Here is an 18,763-nt window from a genome sequence, read left to right as displayed (position 1 = left end):
TCTGTGTGTCAGATTTAAAGTGTGCAAACTCATTTATGTCAATGTATGCCAATATATGAAGCATTCGAGTGCTGTTAGCTAACGGCTAAATTATGCTAGACCCAGCTAAAATTTATCCAGAGCCATTGGTATGACAAATTTCTTCTGTCATCCAAACTAGGATACTAGGTTGATTTTTATTTATTTATTTATTTTATGTGTGGACCAGTACAAATGAAGTTTGACAGGGTCTAAAGTTGAATAAATCAGACACTGATCGCACTTTTATTTATTTTTTTAAACCTAAAAATACTTTGCACTGGTTGAGGGGTACTTGGCTGAAAATACTGTATATTTCACAGGAGGTAGGTACATCACTTTAAAAAAAAAAGGTTGAGAGCCACTGATCAAGACTAATAAGTAGGTCACTAGAGCAAGAAAAAAAAAAATTGCCTCGAGCATTATTCATACCGAGGTACTTGAATTACCCAAGAAGTCGTTTTAGCCCCAGTCGATCGTTCATTAGATTTCCGAACCATCTCCCAAGCCTCAAGAAGAAACTGGAACCGCAATACATCTCAGAGAAAACTCAACCACTACCTCTTTTAATCGCGTGTGATAAATCCCCAATTTTTCCCTGTAATTTCAATTTGAACTCGCCCGCTTCATTGAGCGTTCAGTCCTTCTTCACGCTGACGGTCGGGAGGTTAATCGTGATCTTGCGAGCTAATTGCAAGGCGATCTTTTTCTCGTAGTAGGCACATTCGTTCACAAAGAAAGGGTAGGTGTCCTCTCCCTCGTACTTCACCACCTCCCCGTTGAACGACTGGAAAATGGGATCCCCGGCACGGAGAAGCTTGAAGTCGTTGTCCTGCAAAGTGAGAGGGGACAGCGCGTACTTGAAAAACATCTCAAATGGTTCATGCTGGTTCATGTTATCTTGGTAGCTAAAAGCACGGTACCTGAAGCTGGGGATGAACAGCAGCGGTGATCTCATCGGTGGTCGGATCTCTCGGGTAGTCCAGGTCACCGGTCTTACAAAAGGCCTCCACTTCCCCGCCCTCAAACCTTTTTCCTGTTTATTTGAACATAGCTAGATGTCCGTAACGTGCGACTTTTTTCACAAAATAGAAAATGTGTTTCCATTGTTACGATAGAATCGTTGCGTTTTTTTTTCTCGTAACGTTGCTTTCATGCTACAATTTTACTTTTGCAACACTGAGATGTTTTCCTAGCTGGTACCTGTGATGTATTTTTCTCCTAATTCTACTAGGGATGTCCAGATCACAATCGCGTCATCGAAAATCGGGCCAGATCACAAGCTGATCGGAATCGGGAGGGATTACGTCAGTTAGGGAATTTTCATTTTCATTTGTTTTTTCAATATTAAATGCTAGAGAAATGCACAAATATTGTTAAAAGAAAATATGGCCAAAATAAAAATAAAAAAAAATCCGTGTACTATAACGAAACAAGTCAACATAACCAAAAATAATGGAAATAAACACACGTAGTGGGAGAATATTTAAATGTTTTTTCTGGTACTTGGTTTACTAGCCGTTTAACAAGTGTTGTACTTTGATTTTGGTAAACAATAAAAACAAAAGCAATTCTGATTTTGTTCCCGGGGTATCAAATTTGGGACTCTGTATTGGCAGATCCTCTAACTCACACAGACTTGACTTGAATTTAATTTGACTCTGGTGCAAAAAAAAAAAAAAAAAGTAATATCCCTAAATTCTACTTTTTTTTTTAATTCCTGTCAGATTTTCCCGTCATTTTTTTTTTTTTTTTAACGAAATAAATAAGATAAGCTCACCAGAATTGAATTGTTCAAACCAGTCCATCATGAGGTCCAGCGTTTCGGTCACCATGTTGTAAATGTCTGCTCTGACCACTCCGTTGGGTTGTGGTCCGACCTCCAACGCTGTACATGACAAAAAAAGCGGAACCAAAATGATTTGAAAGCGTTAAAAGTTGGAAATTGGAACACGTAAACTTGGATGGACCTACCGAAGCCATGTCTGCCCAAAGCTTCAAGTGAGTAGGCCTCTGAAAGGGGTATGTCACACTGAATTGCTCTGATAGGCCCAAATGATGCTTTACTCTGGAAGAACCAATATTGCAACATTTTTGACAATGTCAAATATAACGATAACATGGGGTACAGTAAGTTAATGTACAGTATATGGGGCAAAAAAATGTGACCAAGTCAGGTAGTCCGAAGGACTTCCTGGCAAGTAAATGTGACAGCAAGACAGAGGAAGCAAAGACTAAAAAGAATGATAAACACACTTGAAATCTCCCAAAGTCATTTTTGGAAAATGTCTTAAAGTCCAATTAAACAGTTGGCGTCGACATGCGCTTTACCTTTACATATTTAAAAAGGTGCAGGGTGATCCAATCAAAGCGGTAAAAGATGAAACACACGCCCATGTTGGCGGTGGTGTTGTGGATGTCACACAGGAAGTCCACGGCTTGCGGGCTTCCTTTTGGTCCGAGCAGAGCGTTCAGTTCGTGAGCTCGCCTCATCTCGTGCGGTGAGGAAGCCGTTAGAGGCGCGCTGGAAGTCCCGAGAACAGAAGTGTTTTAGAATTAGAAGTCTTACATTTTGATGTACCCCCCCCCCCCCCCCCCCCCCATTTCGAATGTACCTCAACAAATCATCCGTGAAGCATCGGTTAAGATCTTTTTCTATGTACCGTCGACATACTTTCACCGCCTCGGGATTTGAAAGAACCGTCGTCACAGACACGGAACCAGTCCTGTCCTCCTTTTTTTTGTCCATTTCTCGAACCACATACACCCCCGTCATCTCATTGCCGTGCGTGCCGCCACAAATGGCCACGCGGGACAGCGGTGGCAAAGAGACGTGCTCCATCTGTTGAGAGGGCAGACGAGATTATGTTTACATTCATCCAGGTGTGATTTTAGGGCTGCGCAATTATGGCCAAAATAATGATTATTTTGGTTAATATTGAAAACACGATTATTCACCATGTTTGGTCAAACATGTCTATTTATTGCCCTTTTTTTAAACAAGCAGTGTCGAGGCTTGACACGTTTAAATAATAATAATAAACTTAAATAAATAATAGTTAAAGCAAATTCCAGACAAAGACATGGCAAACTTTGGCACACAGGGCAACACAGCTAACTGACTTGCTGAGTGCAAACCACTGAAAAAAAATGAAGCCTACTTAGAAGCAAGACAGTGTGCTTCTTTATTTTTAAGCAAATTTTAATCAATTAGAAAAAGTCAAAATGTCATTTTTAATGTATTCTGATTTTTCCGATTTTTCAAAATGGGTCTCAATTGACAGCTAGCACTGTATATATTAGGAATCAGGTGAGAAACTCAATGCCATTTCACGCTGGTAAATAATATATTAGGGTGAAAAAAGCAAAGGCTTTTGTCATGTAAATGTGGGAAAAATGCCCTCTGGTGGTCGGATGGCAAAGTGTTTGATTTAAATTGTAATCAAAAAATGTGCTTGACTTTTTAAATGTTAATATCGCCGAGGATCAGCTTAATTAATCGTGGCAGCCAATATCGTGATCACGATTAAAATTCGATTAATTGTAAAGCCTTATGTGATTTGGATTAAAAGTATCCAGATCTTGTATGTTTTAAATATTGTCATTGGTCTAGTTATCATTCAATTATATTACATTGGGGGTAGCACTTTGTTATAGCTACAGACAATGGTAGATGCAGCACCTGCAGCACCTCCTGCTGGCCGTAATGAAAAATGGTCTAAATCTTACACACTATACCTTTAAAGTGTTCACCACCTCCCGTGCCCGAAATAATGTTTTATTTTGTTTTCTTTCTCGAAATAAAGCAAACGTACGTATCCTAATCTTACTAAAAGGTTTAAAACAACACAAACCGTTTTTGATCTTGATTAAAACCATGATCCAATCGGAATCCCGAACTTTGTTTTTAATCGCACATTTCCAAGATGAGATCCAATTAGTTCTCCGGAATCTGTTCAGGTTAACTTAGATCAACTGGAGCCTGGTGTGATGCGGACTAAAAAGATGGTTCAATTTCACTTCAATGTTCCAAATTATATGTCGCATTTGCATCTATAAATGACGTAAAAAAAATCTATTAGCGCCTTTAAAGACCTCTAACTACCACGCATGTTTTCCGAATGAAATCTATGCAAACACACTAATTCCACACATGTGAGATTCCAACCCTAAACCTGTTCATGAGAACCCGTGCTACCTGCTTCTCTGCCGCGCTGCTAGCAAGAAGTGACAGAGTGCAAAGGTCTGGTTGGCAATTAGCCAGTCACTTTAATGAGTGGCTCAGAAAATCAGGTTGAAGTTTAAACTCCAAACTGCGCGCTTTGTCCGGTTACTCATCTCTTTACTGTGAAAATAGTGGTCCCTTCTCCTGAGGCTTTCTGACATCGTTTGATTATGCATACATGATTCAGGAAAAGATGCTTAGACACCGCTACGCTTTTTCTTCCGGATTCGTCCATGAGCGACATTACGGGATAGCGCCTAATGTTGATTTTGAAAGGGACTATTTAATTTTTGGAGGGGTGCGAAATAAACAAGACAGCCCAAGTTTATTTCATGTTACACTCTTGTGACTTTTCATATGATGTTTGCCAAAGGGTTTGCTTTGCTTTTAGCCTCATCATTTTCATATTTAAAGACCTCATAACTTCGTAACCCTTCTCAACCCATGGGAGAAAAAAAATATTCAGGGGAAAATAGGTCTTAATAATCTGTCATATATATATATATATATATATATATATATATATATATATATATATATATATATATATATATATATATATATATATATATATATATTATTTTAGGTCATACTGTATATACTAAAGTAATCAAGTAACCCAATGACTTTAGTACTTAATTATCTACTAAAGTGCAATACTTGTAATTGATTGATATACATATAACCGAAAGTAATTGATTACCTTAGGTAATGTGTACTCAAGTCATCACTTACTTTATTCTTGTTAATTATTACTTTAGTACTTCATTATCAACTGAAGTACATGTCATTGAGTATTGTACAAAGAAATGTATTTATTTTAGGACTACATTCATTTTCAGCACCAGCCGTTGTGAGAGATTCCTTCAACCAAGCGTTTGAAAAAAATTGAAAAGGATAATAATACAAGTACCTGCAGTTGAATGTCCTGACAAGAAAATGTCTTTGGTGATTGAATGAGTTAATTGCAAAATTAATCATGATCAACCATCATCAATTATTTTCTACAAACTTGTCACAGATAAATATTTGGATAAAATCCTGTAATTAACATGAAATCAGCAAAAAAATATTTAGTTTTGAAAATCTTTGTAAAGGCTTTTGAAAAAATCCTTTAATACATTTTTTTCCCTGTAAAATACAACAAAACCACCACACACACACACACACACACATATGTATATATATATATATATATATATATATATATATATATATATATATATATATATATATATATATATATATATATATAAAACAAGTACTGTATAATCAGCATCAAATATTTGCAGATTTTTTCTATTTGCAGCTGGGTCTTTAAATATATGTATATAGTATGCCCTAATACTATTTTAAATATATGTATATAGCATGCCCTAATACTATTATGGGTGACTTGCATTGAAATGAAGCTAGAAAGCATATAGAATGTTTTTTTTGGTCAGACTGCTGTCAAACAGTGTTTGACAAACTGCTGTTGCCTAAGTCACACTGCTCACTATTCCAAAATCAACAGTGCACACCAGATGGGAGAACCATAGCGCTGCCCTTGACAAATCTTCGTATGGGAAGAAATCCCCCGCCCTCCCGCTGTGTCATAATACATAAAAGTTCCTAACAACAGCTGCAATTGTTTTGGGCTGGAGAACATCCAGCTGACACGCGCGGTACAAGAGAGGCCACAATATGGAAACACTTTCAGAATGCATTACGGGCCGGTCGTAAAATGGAAGTCGAACCATTTGTTCCTTTTGCATAGCAAATGATTGCGTGTTTGCCTTACCTGTGCGCCAGCACTCAACTTGGTAACCAATGGCAGTGTTTGCTTGACCTGCCAACTGTTCTCACAAGACCTATTGGGCGCGCGCGTGGCGTGGCGTGGCGTGGCGTGGCGGTACAAAGCAAGCTGAGACGCAGCCCCAGTTCCAGTTCTCTGATCCAGTCCGGTCCACCCATTTGTGGCTTATGAAGGCCCTCCTCTCGCAGCTCACGTTTCACTTTGTGATGTAACAGGAAGTACATGCCGACTGGCCCCCTTTAAGGGCTCCAGGCGCTCATAAAGTCAAGGCAAATATTGTTATACAAATATTGCCGTCGTAATCTATGACAAGGTGTAAAATATCGGTCAAAAGTTTGGAAACATCCTCTAATTCATTCTTTTGTTTGTTTTTTTTCCCAATATTTGAACATTTCCTGAGTTATAGATTATTGTTATTATTGTCATTATTCATCCATTTTATGCTTGTATTTTTATTGTTAATGTATTTATTTTATTTTCCAAGTACTATATTGATGAAAAAATACAAAATGCAGACATTGTTTTCATAATCTACAAACATAACTTGATGACACATACATAGCCATATGTCAAAAGTGTGGAAACGCCCTGTAATTATTTTTTATTATATTTCAAAGCAAAATAGTTAAGAAGAAATATTGATGGGATTATTAATTAGCATTATTTATTATTATTTATTTTATTGGTGTTTTTCTAAGTATTGTAATTATGAAGAAATGGCAGACCCCTCAACTGTTAAAAAAAAATATTATAATGATTATTCAGTCAGACACCCCTGATTGAAACTGTGTGAAACTGACTAAAAATAAAATTGTCATTTTTGTTAATATTTTACAATCTATGCTGTATGCAAAAAAGGGGGTTTCTATAGACATTTTATAGCAAAAGGAGTATTTTTCAGTAAAAGAACAAAACCAAAACGTGTGAAGTCGAATACAATTATATTACAAATCTTTTGCTAAACATTGACATCTTCAGGCCTTACGCGGAACTGCAAACTTGATGGCGATGATATTTGATGCGATGTATTTTGTTTGTCACGTATATTTCTCACAATGATCAAATGCATGTGTTCACTCTGTGGGGGTTTTCACCCATAATATTTGGAATAGCTCTCCCCGCGATGTGGGACCATTCAAACTTCCTCCCTCCGCGGCCTCACTTTGAGATTAAACGACACCTGATTTATTCATGTGACAAAAAGGAAGAATTAGGAATGGCCTGAATGAACTTCAGAGGCCGTAACCTTTTTAAGCTACGAGAGCAGGGGAGGGAAACAGAACGCTGACATTTGAGGTGGGGAGTGGCCCAAAAGAGGTAATGAGGGCTTGCTGAGAGGACAACACACTTTTTGACCTTTTTTTTTTCCCCGTTTTTTTTTTCCCCAACCAGTCTGAACAGTGTTCAGGTCGATGCCGACAGGTCTTTGACGTGTGTTGTGAACATTCAACGCATCGAAAATGTCACTTATCACGCCAATTTTTTGTTTTTTTTTACAAAATACTTATTATATATGTATTTGTATATGATTAACAAACATTCATGCACCCAATCACATTGAAGGACACTTTAATGTGTCCGATACACCCGCAATGCATGTTTTGAACCGTGGGAGGAAGCTGTAGTACCTGTAGAGAACACAGGGTGGCTTGGGGAGAACATGCAAACACCACTCAGGAAGGTCCGAGCCACCTGGATTTGAACTTGGGTCCCTGAACTGTGAGGCTGATGTGCTAATCCTTCCTATGATCACTCATATGATTAGTTTAATCATTAGTTTAGTGGGTACAGCTGTGTGTGTGTGTGTGTGTGTGTGTGTGTGTGTGTGTGTGTGTGTGTATATATATATATATATATATATATATATATATATATATATATATATATATATATATATATATATATATATGCAGAGGTCCTCGGGTTACGACGGTCTCGACTTACGATGTTTCGAGGTTACGAACGCAGTAGTAAATTAACCATCACCACAGAAGTGAAATTAGATATTATGAAGCCGTCTAAAAACGGAGAAACGCCAACGAACAATTTGTTGTACGGAAGAGAGATCTTTTCGAGCGCTACGTTCCGTTTTTGTGTTTTGTTGATGTCAGAAATGTGACGTTTGAGATTGACCCTGCCTACCCGCTGCTATTCTCGCTGGCCGCGGGCACGTCCAGACGACTACTAACAAATTTGTGGTTGCCGGGGCAAAAATGGCCGCTGCGCTGTTTCCGGTTGCACGCCCCTTCATAACAAGAGTTTTCTACAGAAGAAAATGCGGTGCGAGAACAAAGTTCGTCCGACGAAAATTTAGCAAAAGGGGACAGAGCAATAGGACAATACTTTACAGTACGTATAGCGTCATCCATTTTATGTATTTATTTATTATTATTTAGGTATTACTGTATGGGGTTCCGACTTACACTGAAATTCGGGTTACACCGTGTTTTAAGAACGGATCCACACGTCCCAGTGAGTTTTATGGTCGTACATTGAAAAAATGGCTAGGGTACAACATAGTGTTTTGTTTTGTTTTAAATATATATATATATATATATATATATATATATATATATATATATATATATATATATATATATATATATATATATATATATATATATATATAGGCCACAGGCAAGCACTCACACACAAATTTTCTGTACCCAACTTTTTTTTCAGGTACTTTAAAATATATTACATGAAAGGATTGCATCGCATTAGATCATGATCATTTGAATGTGTGGCTATTTAAATATTGAGTCTGAGGTTTTTATCCAGTTAGATCCCAGACCAGTCCATCTGCGAACACACGAAACCGTCCGTACTTATACATAATCATGTCCTCGAAGTATTTCCCATCCATACAAATCAGAATTTGCAAGCGCATAAGTATTGGTAAAATGATCTACCCCCCTCCCCATTTTCCAAGGGAGGGGTTAAAGAACGCGATCGTCGGCCGGGTACGAGATGTATCCAGGAGCCCCAAGCGAGCGCCCCTCGCCTCCTCCTGCCGCGGCGATGTCCTCCGACCCGAACGCGTCCCTCTCCAGCCAAAGCCCCCCGGTTCAGCAGTTCGTGCAGCCGGCGTGGCGAGTGGCGCTGTGGGCCGCGGCGTACTGCGTGGTCCTCGGCGTGGCTCTGCTGGGCAACGCCGTCGTCATCTGGATCATCGTTGCGCACAAGCGGATGAGGACCGTCACCAACTACTTGCTGCTCAACTTGGCGCTGTGCGACGCGTCCACGGCCGCTTTCAACATGCTCGTCAACTTCATCTACGCGGCCCACGGCGATTGGTACTTCGGGGCGCTTTACTGCACCTTCCACAACTTGTTCCCGGTCACCGCGGTTTTCGCCAGCATTTACACCATGACCGCCATTGCCATTGACAGGTACGGCACCCCCGCCGTCCTATTTTTTTCCGCTAGGGCTCGTTTTCCATTTTTTTTGAATGGCATCAGATTGCGTTTTACCTTATTATTTTTATTTTTTTTATTATTATTATCGTCATTATTAGTGGATGCCCAAACTATGGCGGAAGGGCAAGAAAACGTCCGCTCTTTTTTCTGACCTTTTTTAGACTCATAATTGGTTATTTTTCACCTAATTGGTTTAGAAGTCTGACATTAACCAATGCTGCATATTGGGATACAGTATTGTCATTTGTATGTATTTCAGCTTGCATGAAAGCCTCTTTCAATCAGCCCAGGCTTCAGGTATTAAACATTTTACAGGTGAAAAAAAACCGTGCAAACATTTTCCAGGTGAAAAAAATACGTGCATCTGTTTTTCTGCACAGTAGAAGTCAAACGACATATGATTGAAAACGATTAAGGACCATTGCAGGAATTGCAAAGCTAAAAGCGGAATAAAATAACAATTTTCTGCTTGCGAGCGTAGGTACATGGCCATCATCCATCCTCTGAAGCCTCGTCTGTCGGCCAAAGCCACCCTGGCCGCGATTGTGATCATCTGGTGTCTGGCCGTGGCCCTGGCCTTCCCCCTCGGCTACTTCTCTACGATTCTAGCCCTGCCTCACAGGACGCTGTGCTACGTGGCTTGGCCCCGCATGGCTGACGACCCCTTCATGTAAAGAAAAAAAAAAACCAGAACATCTAGTGTCGGTCTAACACTGACGGGAATTTTGGTCCAAATGTGCATCCGCAGGTACCACATCGTTGTGACGGTCCTGGTCTATGTGGTGCCTTTGCTGGTCATGGCCATTGCTTATTCCATCATCGGTGTGAGTCTGTGGGGAGGGGAGATCCCTGGAGACACATCAGATAACTATCATGGACAGCTGCGGGCCAAGAGGAAGGTAGATGTGTTACTCCTACTGATCGGGTTTAGAGGACTGAGCCCACTTCAGAGGCAGTTACTGTATATCAGTGCAAACCTCAAATACACTATGGCTGCAACTAACAATCGTTTTTATAATGGATTACAAGCGAAGTTTTCAAATTGATAGTGCAGAAAAAAGATACCGCATTTTTCCGACTATAAGGCACACCTTTTTTCTCATGATTTGAGACCTGAGGTTTCTTGTCCAGTGTGGCTTATCTGTAGTTTTTTGTTTTTGGTAACCACCAGGAGACAATCCACCGGTAAAGCAAATGCGTGTAACTGTTCAAGATGTCAATTTATGAAACTACTAGATGTGGCTGTGGTCAAAAAGAGTCTTAAAAATCTATTGTTAAAAATATAAAAAATATGTCTAAATTGAATAAGTTCTAAAGTGAATAAGACATGTACAGTAAATTTGATATACTGAATGTATATACACGATTGTATGTACATTATATTGTATAGGGTTAGTGTTCAAATTAGGGTTCAAATTCCTGCATGTTTAGCAGTATTTAATCAACAAATTAATCAACAAATAAATTCTTCAAATTTTACCACTGCATTTCACTTATAAATGAGGTTTTATTTTTACAATTAATAAATTTATACCGCCCAGTTTTCAATTTTGATATGATATATACTGTGTGTATATGTATATATATATATATATATATATATATATATATATATATATATATATATATATATATATATATATATATATATATATATATATATATATATATATATATACACACACACACATATATACCCAAAAATGAAAGCTCGCGGTTTACGTTCTGCATAAGGCGCATTGTATCATAAGGCGCACTGTCAACTTTTAAGAAAATTGAAGAATTTTAGTGCGCCTTATACTACGGAAAATACGGTCGGTATATGTAAACTAACTTTTCCTTAGTTAGTGTGCGTTGACCTTAAATAGTAATCACTAACGCGCTAATGCTAATCGTGATTGCTAACCGGTAAGCGCAGGCAAAGATTGAAGAATGAGTAGTTCTATCCTCTCACTCCTACTTCCATTCAACCTTTGTAGTACATTGAATCCCCAGTTTTATTAGGATGCAAAATCCTTGGCATTATGAGTTAACGGGTGAAGTGGAAGAACGGCGAGTGAGGATGATATGAGGATTAAGGGCAATCACAGGTGCCGTGATGTAAGACTCCATCCAGACAGCGGCAGGATTAATGCCAAAAGGGAACATTTTATTGATAAATAATGATGTGAATGCAGAAACATTCAGTGGAAAACAGAAGCATTTCCTGACATTTGTTTGAAGATGATTCTTTCAGGTCGGTAGGAACACAGTGGAAGCCTCGCACAAATAGATATGGAGACAGGTGCGATAGTTTAAAGCTCATCACTGATAACAAATCAAAGGCGCAATTAGCTGGCGAAATGGAGCCCATGAAGATAAAAGCCGTTTGGGAGGGGGGGGGGGACATTTCGGGAAACAAAGCTGGCATAATGTGCTGGAGATGAGACCGATGTTATCTCCGTACTTCATCAGTGTTGAGCTGGAGAATTCTGGCTTGGTCTCATCGCGTTTTAGTGAAAGTGCCGGGTCAAGTGCTTCACCGCTGACCTTTTTTTTGTCCTACTCTGGCTATTGAATTGAATTAAAGTCAAATCTGCATCACAATCGGGTAGAATTCACTTTAAAAAAAAAAGTGAAGTAAACCTCCAATGTGTTTTCCATAAAAAGGCAAAATACTCTGCCAACATTGACTTCTTTAATAAACATTGAAACCCAATTTCAATAGTGATCCTTTTTAAATTATTCGTAAAACATTGTATAACAAAATACATATTAACTTTAATCATAAACAGGATTTATGCATACGAGATCATTGTAAAATGTAATTGGAAACGATCAATTTTAAATAAAGTTAAATATACAAGAAATTGAAATAAGGATAGTAAATACACACACACATATGTATATATATATGTGTGTGTGTGTGTGTGTGTGTGTTGTATTAAGTACAGTACTAAGTTGGTCGATTATATTAGCTACAAAAGTAATCGATAATAATTACTTTAATCTATAAATATCAAGTACTTTAGTGCTTTCTCAGACAAAAACATTGAAAAAAAAAAAAAGAAAAAAAAAATATATATAACTACCCGGAAGTGAATGTCTGGACTCTTAAAAAATGTAAAAAAATGTCAGATTGAATGATTCAAATTTTTTTTCAAGACCTTTTGCAAATATGCTGTTTTAAACATAGTTAAAATATCTCATACCCTCAGACCAACAGATTTATTGTAGCGTCTCAATAAATCCATTGCTTAAGTGCCATTCGCGTTAGCACATGACATTATAAAGCGTTGACATTATAAAGCCACAAATATGCTATCGTTATTTTAATCTAATTTGTAATTTGCTATTTTCAGCACACTTGCTTGTTAGAATTTTGTCAATATGCTTGAAACACCGCAAGTCAAAAGTGTTTAGTTAAAGTTAAACTCTTGAAATAGGAAGAAGAAAACACAGTCTCCATTCTCCATTCACGCCTCTCCCTAACTGCAGATCGTGAAGATGATGGTGGTTGTGGTGGTGACCTTTGCCCTCTGCTGGCTGCCTTATCACGTCTACTTCATGGTGACGGGCCTCGACAAGCGTCTGAGCAAGTGGAAGTCCATCCAGCAGATCTACCTGGCCGTGCTGTGGCTGGCCATGAGCTCCACCATGTACAACCCCATCATCTACTGCTGCCTCAATAGCAGGTGAGCCCCACCCCCCCATTTCCTCAAACCAATCATGTCTACTAAAACCTCCACCTGTGATCAGGTTCCGAGCCGGCTTCAAGCGTGTTTTCCGCTGCTGTCCGTTCATCCGGGTTAGCAGCTACGACGAGCTGGAGCTCCAGAACCGACGGCGCCGCCCGGACCGCCAGAGCAGCATGTGCACTCTGTCGCGCGTCGACACCAGCGTCCTCAGCAAGGACAAGAGCGTGCGCTCGCACGGAAATACACGTTCGTCCGAATGTAAACCGCAGCCCGATAATTAACTCATTCACTGCCGCCGACGACTATAGACGTCTAAGTTCAATTTTCTAATTGGGCTGGTGGAAAAGTCATAGCAATGACGGCATTATCACACACACAATAAATGTCGAACCTTCCGTTAAAGGAAAGTTAACCGTTTATTATCTTTGCGTTCCGGCTAGTTTATGAGCTAGCAAGCTAACAGGCTTACGATAGTGAATGAGATAGAATTAACACTTAACTAAGTTGCATATGAATTCTACAAGATAGCAATGCCATACTTCTAGCACAGTGGTGTCCAAACTACGGCCCGGGGGCCATTTGTGGTCCGCCATACATTTTCAACATCCTATTTTTAAAAACGACACGGCTAGTGGTAAAAAAAAGAAGGTTATAAAATAAAATAACAGTTTAATAAATTAGGTTATATACTGTAGAGCTTTATACAAAAAATAAGAAGCTATTCACCACAATTTTTATATAAAACGCTGGTGAATTAAGATAATTTGGTTCTAGCAAGTAATCCATGTAATATACACAACCATTTTCACTTCAATACAAACCACTAGCATTAGCTAGCCGACTAGCATCAATAGCATGTTAGCATAAAGTGATGTGATATTACACGTGGTAAAGCAAATGTGTGACATAGCATTTTTCATAAATATGACAGCATTTTACTCATCTTTTGGTGTTGCACGCAAGAAAGTAACGGCAAAAGAAACTTCTCAGTCGATTGATAGCTGCATCAGGGGAGAAGTTGCACCTTGCTTTTTGTTTCACTTTTGGTGGTGTGCAAATTGTAATCAAGTACGACTAACAATAAGTGTAGATGGGGAAACTACATTGAATTTAAGAATGAGTAACGTCAAGCTGTCGCTAGATGGCGCCAAAGTAAGACGTTTGATGCTTTGGTCTCGAAGCACAAATTCTGTCAAGCAAATTGAACATATTTTACGCAAAGAACGGAGGATTTATGTGTAGAGCAATCGTTGGTATTTTTTGTCACTGGGGAGTTTTTTTTTTTTTTGCCCCAAAATTCCAAACACATTGAAATATGACTTCGGAAAATATGGTCAATGTTTTTTGTGAGTGTGTGTGTGTGTGTACACCTCGATGTTCCGTGCTCAAGGAGTGCAGTTCAAATGTTTACATATTGTTTTGTGAAACATAAAATGTAAAATTAATTAACACATATGTTTTCCAAGATTTTACTGACTTCTATTCATGCCACTTTTTTGGTAGAACTTGGTGACTTTGTTCAAGTGATTGTTCAAAAGACCGCAAGGCGAAGTGTTTACTAATTCACAACTGTAATTGAAATAAATTGAAATAAATGATTGCAATTAAAACCAAACACTGTCATTGTTGCTGAAATCTTTTAAAACACTAATGATCAACATCTTTATTCTGCATTACGTCAGTTACACTTCGTAAAAAGCAGTCATACATTTTAGCGCGGGAAAAGGAGATGATCACGTACAAGTACTCTTCATTTTCATTCTCAAATGCAAACAGGCAAACGGTGATTCGACTATATATGTCACACCGTATTGTAAATGTATCACAGTAGCTTCATGAATGAGTTAAGAAGTTTAGCTTGGACGTCTCAGAAAGAATAAAAGACGCAAGTAGCATCACCAACCATTGGGGGGCGCTGTCAGCTGTGGCCCTGCAAACAAAATGATTGTACATTACCTCATAAAACCAACGCACATATCTCAAAACAACATCACTCAACTCAAAAACAACATAACATAGAAAGAGATATGTAAATGTGTGTAATATAATATAATATGTACATGTTAAAATATATTCATATATCTTGTATACAAACTGAGGGTCTTAAAATGGCAGGTCAAGTAAAGTAATTGATTAGATTCATAAGTACTAAAGTAATTGGTAATTGATTATTTTGAGTTCCAAAACTACTAGTATTTTATTCCCTAAAATTACTTGAGTAATCAGTTGTTTTAGTAATTGAGCACTATAGTAATCAATGACTTTTGCTACTAAGTACTAAAGAAATTGATTCGGTACTACTGAATTAATCATGTTTGGGGCACTCTATACTACAGTAAAGTAATGAATTATAAAGTAATCAATTTAGGTATTTGAGCACTGTATCATTTATCTGGGTATTAAATGTACTTAAGTAATCTTTATTTAAAGTAATTGATTACATAATTTACTAAAAGTACTAGCATTTTTGGTACTAAAAGTAAGACATTGATGTAGGTAATTAGGCAATAGGGTAATCAATTATTTGAGGTATTTAAAGTAATAAGTATAAGTATAAAGTAATTGGTTACTTTAAAAATCGTTTTTTTTTTACTTTAGTACTTCAGTAATGTGTGGACTTAAAAATAACATAGTGAATCTTTGGGATGGCCATTTTGTCACTTGCCGTCAATTGAAAACGACATCACAGTTTGTTGAGGAAGCAGCCAATCACGGTTCGCCTTCCCTGTTTGGTCATGTGACATTTTCCTTACCGTGATGTGCAGTCGTGATTGGCCTTCAGTTTGGAGTGTTTGAGAATGATCTCGGTGTAGTCGTCTCTCGCCTTGATGTCTTCCACCGTAAATTCCTCCGTGGGGGACAAGATGGCGACGTCCTCCGTGAGTCCGCAGAAGCCCTCCAGGCTAACGAAGAAGCAGGTGGTGATGTTGAAATAGACGCCCCCCTCCACGTCCTCTTTCATGGACACGTCCAAGTTGACCGTGGTGAATCGTCCGAATCTCACCCGGGCGCCTTTCTCCGCCTTGTAAAGCGTTTCGGACATCCTGTACACATTTTTACATTTTTCCGGCCTCACCAGGCTCATGGCGTCCATGAGCAAGAAATGCAAGGACTTAAAGTGGAAATGCTCCTCGTAGGTGCTAGCGTTGACCCCCATTGTCTCCACCGCGTCGTTGAATTCTTTCTTGAAGGACTGCTCGCAGTTAGCGAAGGCCAAGAGAGCTGCGGTGTGCTCCTTGGAGCCTCCCGGGAGCAACGTGGTACATTTTTCGCTCCATGCCGACTGGTAGCCAAAATCTTGGCTCAGCTCTTGATGTAGAACATTAGAGCGGATTAATTTCTCCATGGTGTCTTCGCGACACTTTTCGTACAAGTTGTCCACAGCGTTCGGGGCCATGTCCAGCTGCTTAACTGCACTCGCCTGGGGAGGCAAATTGAAAATAAGCACTCATGTTTTGTTCATTGTGTTGCTCCCTCTGATATGCCCGATTTGACCACCAGGAGGCAGTGCTGTGCCATGCAAACACTTTACACAGAATAGACTCTTTCTACTTCCTCTATTTAAAAGGTGTTTCAAATATCTGTTCTCTAAAGTTTTGCGAAACTGACTGTAAATGCTAATCATTAGCATGTCAATGGGTTTTTCCATGACTTTACTCACAAAACTAGTGGGCCATTTGAAAAATAACACAATTTGGTTGACAATTTGTATCTAAAGGTACCATGGCAATAAAACACACAAAAAAAATCATCATGTTTAGGGAATGTTGTGATAATTGTATTGTAATATTTACGCGTAAATCTTTTTATTTAAATATAGTCATAGTCCATTTTTACAGTACGGCCCACAAGTTAAAATATTTATTAACAAATAAGTTAATAACTATTGAAAACATAATATAAAATATTACTACTAGACAAAAAGCTAAAATGCCTTCAAGCATTAAAAAAAATGCCTTCAAGCATTAAAAAAAAACCTTATCATATGACAGAAAGTCAGTCTTATTTATTAAATAGAATAAATAAAAATATAAAACATACATCAACGCAATTAAGAAATAATATAAAACACAAAACTAAAAGAAATACATAAAATAAAATCTAAAAAAAATATGTTGACAATTTCAAAAGACATTGAAGGTGCATACATCTACAACAAATCTTGGTAATTAGCTGATGATAATTTTTATTTATTTAACTATTTATTTATTGAATCCATCTATTAATTTTGATAATTTATCCTATACTAATATTATGATACCTGATTTATTTTATATATATATATATATATATATATATATATATATATATATATATATATATATATATATATATATATATATATATATATATATATATATATATATATATATATGTAAATCTGCAATAGAATATGTTAACAAACTTTCAATATTGAGAACACGTTCACCTGCATTTTCATTTGCACGTTTGCACTTGAATTCACTCTTGTGAATTTAAGAATTGAGAAACTATTAACTTACCGTGCAGTAGAGCGCCGTCAAGACCACCAGGAAGTCTTTTATCACGACTCTCATCTTCTCTTCTTGTTAGTATCTGCACAAAGTAAAACAAGGTTTTTTTTGAGAAAGTCTTATCATCTGCTCAACTCCACTTGGCTTTTTCTGGAAATTCTTTCAGCGTGAGCTCAGGCCAATCTTATCAGAAATTCTTGAACATCAATCTCCCTCAACTTGCGTACACTTACCAGAGAGAAGAAGCGATGGGAATGTGAAGGTGTGAAATCACAAAATCGTGTCCATGTAGGGGGCTGGACGGGGGAGAATTTGCAAAAACACTGGGAAGTGAACAAAAAATTATCACCCGGGGCAACTCCTTTTTCCTTTCCTGTGGAAGGAAATAACTTGCCATTAGGAGCAGTTATGTCTCTTTTGCCTCTGCTACTGACTTATGTGAACAACAATAACCTGTATTATATATTTTTTTCTCACTGTATTACCACATTTCTGTTTTCTTTCCCAAATCCATCTTTGAGGTAAATTTCATTTTGTGTTTTTCCATGCATATATCCACCGGCCAGTTCTCCTTACCCCAGCAGCAAGGATGCACCTACTCTCCGCAAATCATTCAAAAATGGATTCAAACCGATGAGTTTGTGCACTCACCTGATGCTAATTTGTCGGCGTTTCCCTCGAGATGAAGCCCGAGAGCGGCGCGATTCCTCCTTTTGCGAGCGTTCTTCTCCTGACCTCCAGTACACTTCCTTCCTCTGTTGCTACCGCAGCACAAGTACGGGCCTGCGCAGCTTCTTTTAATGTACTGACGCCCAACTTTTCATTGTGTGTAGGAGGAGCGGGGTCATGACTTGGCTGAAATATTCCATCGCCTCCCGGCACAGAGTTTTCACCACTGGCGGGTTGAAAACTTTTCATTCTTAATAGTTTAGAGCTGTATGTGACTTTTAAAAAAATCTATATTCGGTGTATATTTTAATTGTTCATCTATTTTATTATTTTACATATGTATTATTTTAGATTGTAATAATATAGTAATGGGAAGTATTTATTGTTTTCGAGGTTTTAGGCTAATTTGGGGTATGTTAATGCATTGTAGTCTTATTCATGTAATCAAAAATATGTGAATTTTT

At 38.0% G+C, this 18,763-nt stretch overlaps 3 protein-coding genes across 5 annotated transcripts; 1 reads left to right on the top strand and 2 right to left on the bottom strand.

Annotated features, from left to right (window-relative positions):
* Nucleotides 1-231: 231 nt before the first annotated feature.
* On the bottom strand, nt 232-6,193 carry LOC148421434 (N-acyl-aromatic-L-amino acid amidohydrolase (carboxylate-forming) B-like). The gene is made up of 7 exons (XM_088419005.1): nt 6,027-6,193; nt 2,634-2,860; nt 2,350-2,542; nt 1,993-2,086; nt 1,799-1,906; nt 942-1,054; nt 232-850 (listed from the first exon to the last, which is right to left on the bottom strand). Exons 2-7 carry the CDS (start codon nt 2,858-2,860, stop codon nt 656-658), a joined length of 930 nt encoding a protein of 309 aa, XP_088275131.1. The 5' UTR covers nt 6,027-6,193; the 3' UTR covers nt 232-655.
* A 2,802-nt stretch (nt 6,194-8,995) lies between these two features.
* LOC148421433 (neuromedin-K receptor-like) lies at nt 8,996-14,746 on the top strand. Of its 2 annotated transcripts, XM_088419003.1 has the most exons (5): nt 8,996-9,433; nt 9,942-10,130; nt 10,209-10,359; nt 12,938-13,134; nt 13,199-14,746. In XM_088419003.1, the coding sequence occupies exons 1-5, from the start codon at nt 9,012-9,014 to the stop codon at nt 13,416-13,418; spliced, it is 1,179 nt and encodes a 392-aa protein (XP_088275129.1). In that variant the 5' UTR covers nt 8,996-9,011; the 3' UTR covers nt 13,419-14,746. The 2 variants fall into 2 exon arrangements, with proteins under 2 accessions (XP_088275129.1, XP_088275130.1); XM_088419004.1 differs by lacking the exon at nt 13,199-14,746 and having other exon boundaries at nt 12,938-13,138.
* Nucleotides 14,747-14,760: 14 nt separating this feature from the next.
* Nucleotides 14,761-18,419, bottom strand: LOC148421432 (ecto-ADP-ribosyltransferase 5). 2 transcript variants are annotated; one of them, XM_088419006.1, is made up of 5 exons: nt 18,282-18,419; nt 17,864-18,003; nt 17,640-17,712; nt 15,891-16,558; nt 14,761-15,067 (listed from the first exon to the last, which is right to left on the bottom strand). In XM_088419006.1, the coding sequence occupies exons 3-5, from the start codon at nt 17,691-17,693 to the stop codon at nt 14,971-14,973; spliced, it is 819 nt and encodes a 272-aa protein (XP_088275132.1). In that variant the 5' UTR covers nt 17,694-17,712; nt 17,864-18,003; nt 18,282-18,419; the 3' UTR covers nt 14,761-14,970. The 2 variants fall into 2 exon arrangements, with proteins under 2 accessions (XP_088275132.1, XP_088275134.1); XM_088419008.1 differs by having other exon boundaries at nt 17,864-17,953; nt 18,282-18,407.
* Between the last annotated feature and the right edge of the window lie 344 nt (nt 18,420-18,763).

This window comes from Hippichthys cyanospilos, chromosome 7 (genome assembly GCF_059441005.1).
Source record: "Hippichthys cyanospilos isolate Australia breed blue-spotted pipefish chromosome 7, RoL_Hcya_1.0, whole genome shotgun sequence".
In the NCBI taxonomy this organism is placed as follows: Eukaryota; Metazoa; Chordata; class Actinopteri; order Syngnathiformes; family Syngnathidae; genus Hippichthys; species Hippichthys cyanospilos.
This window is presented reverse-complemented; position numbering and strand designations above follow the sequence as displayed.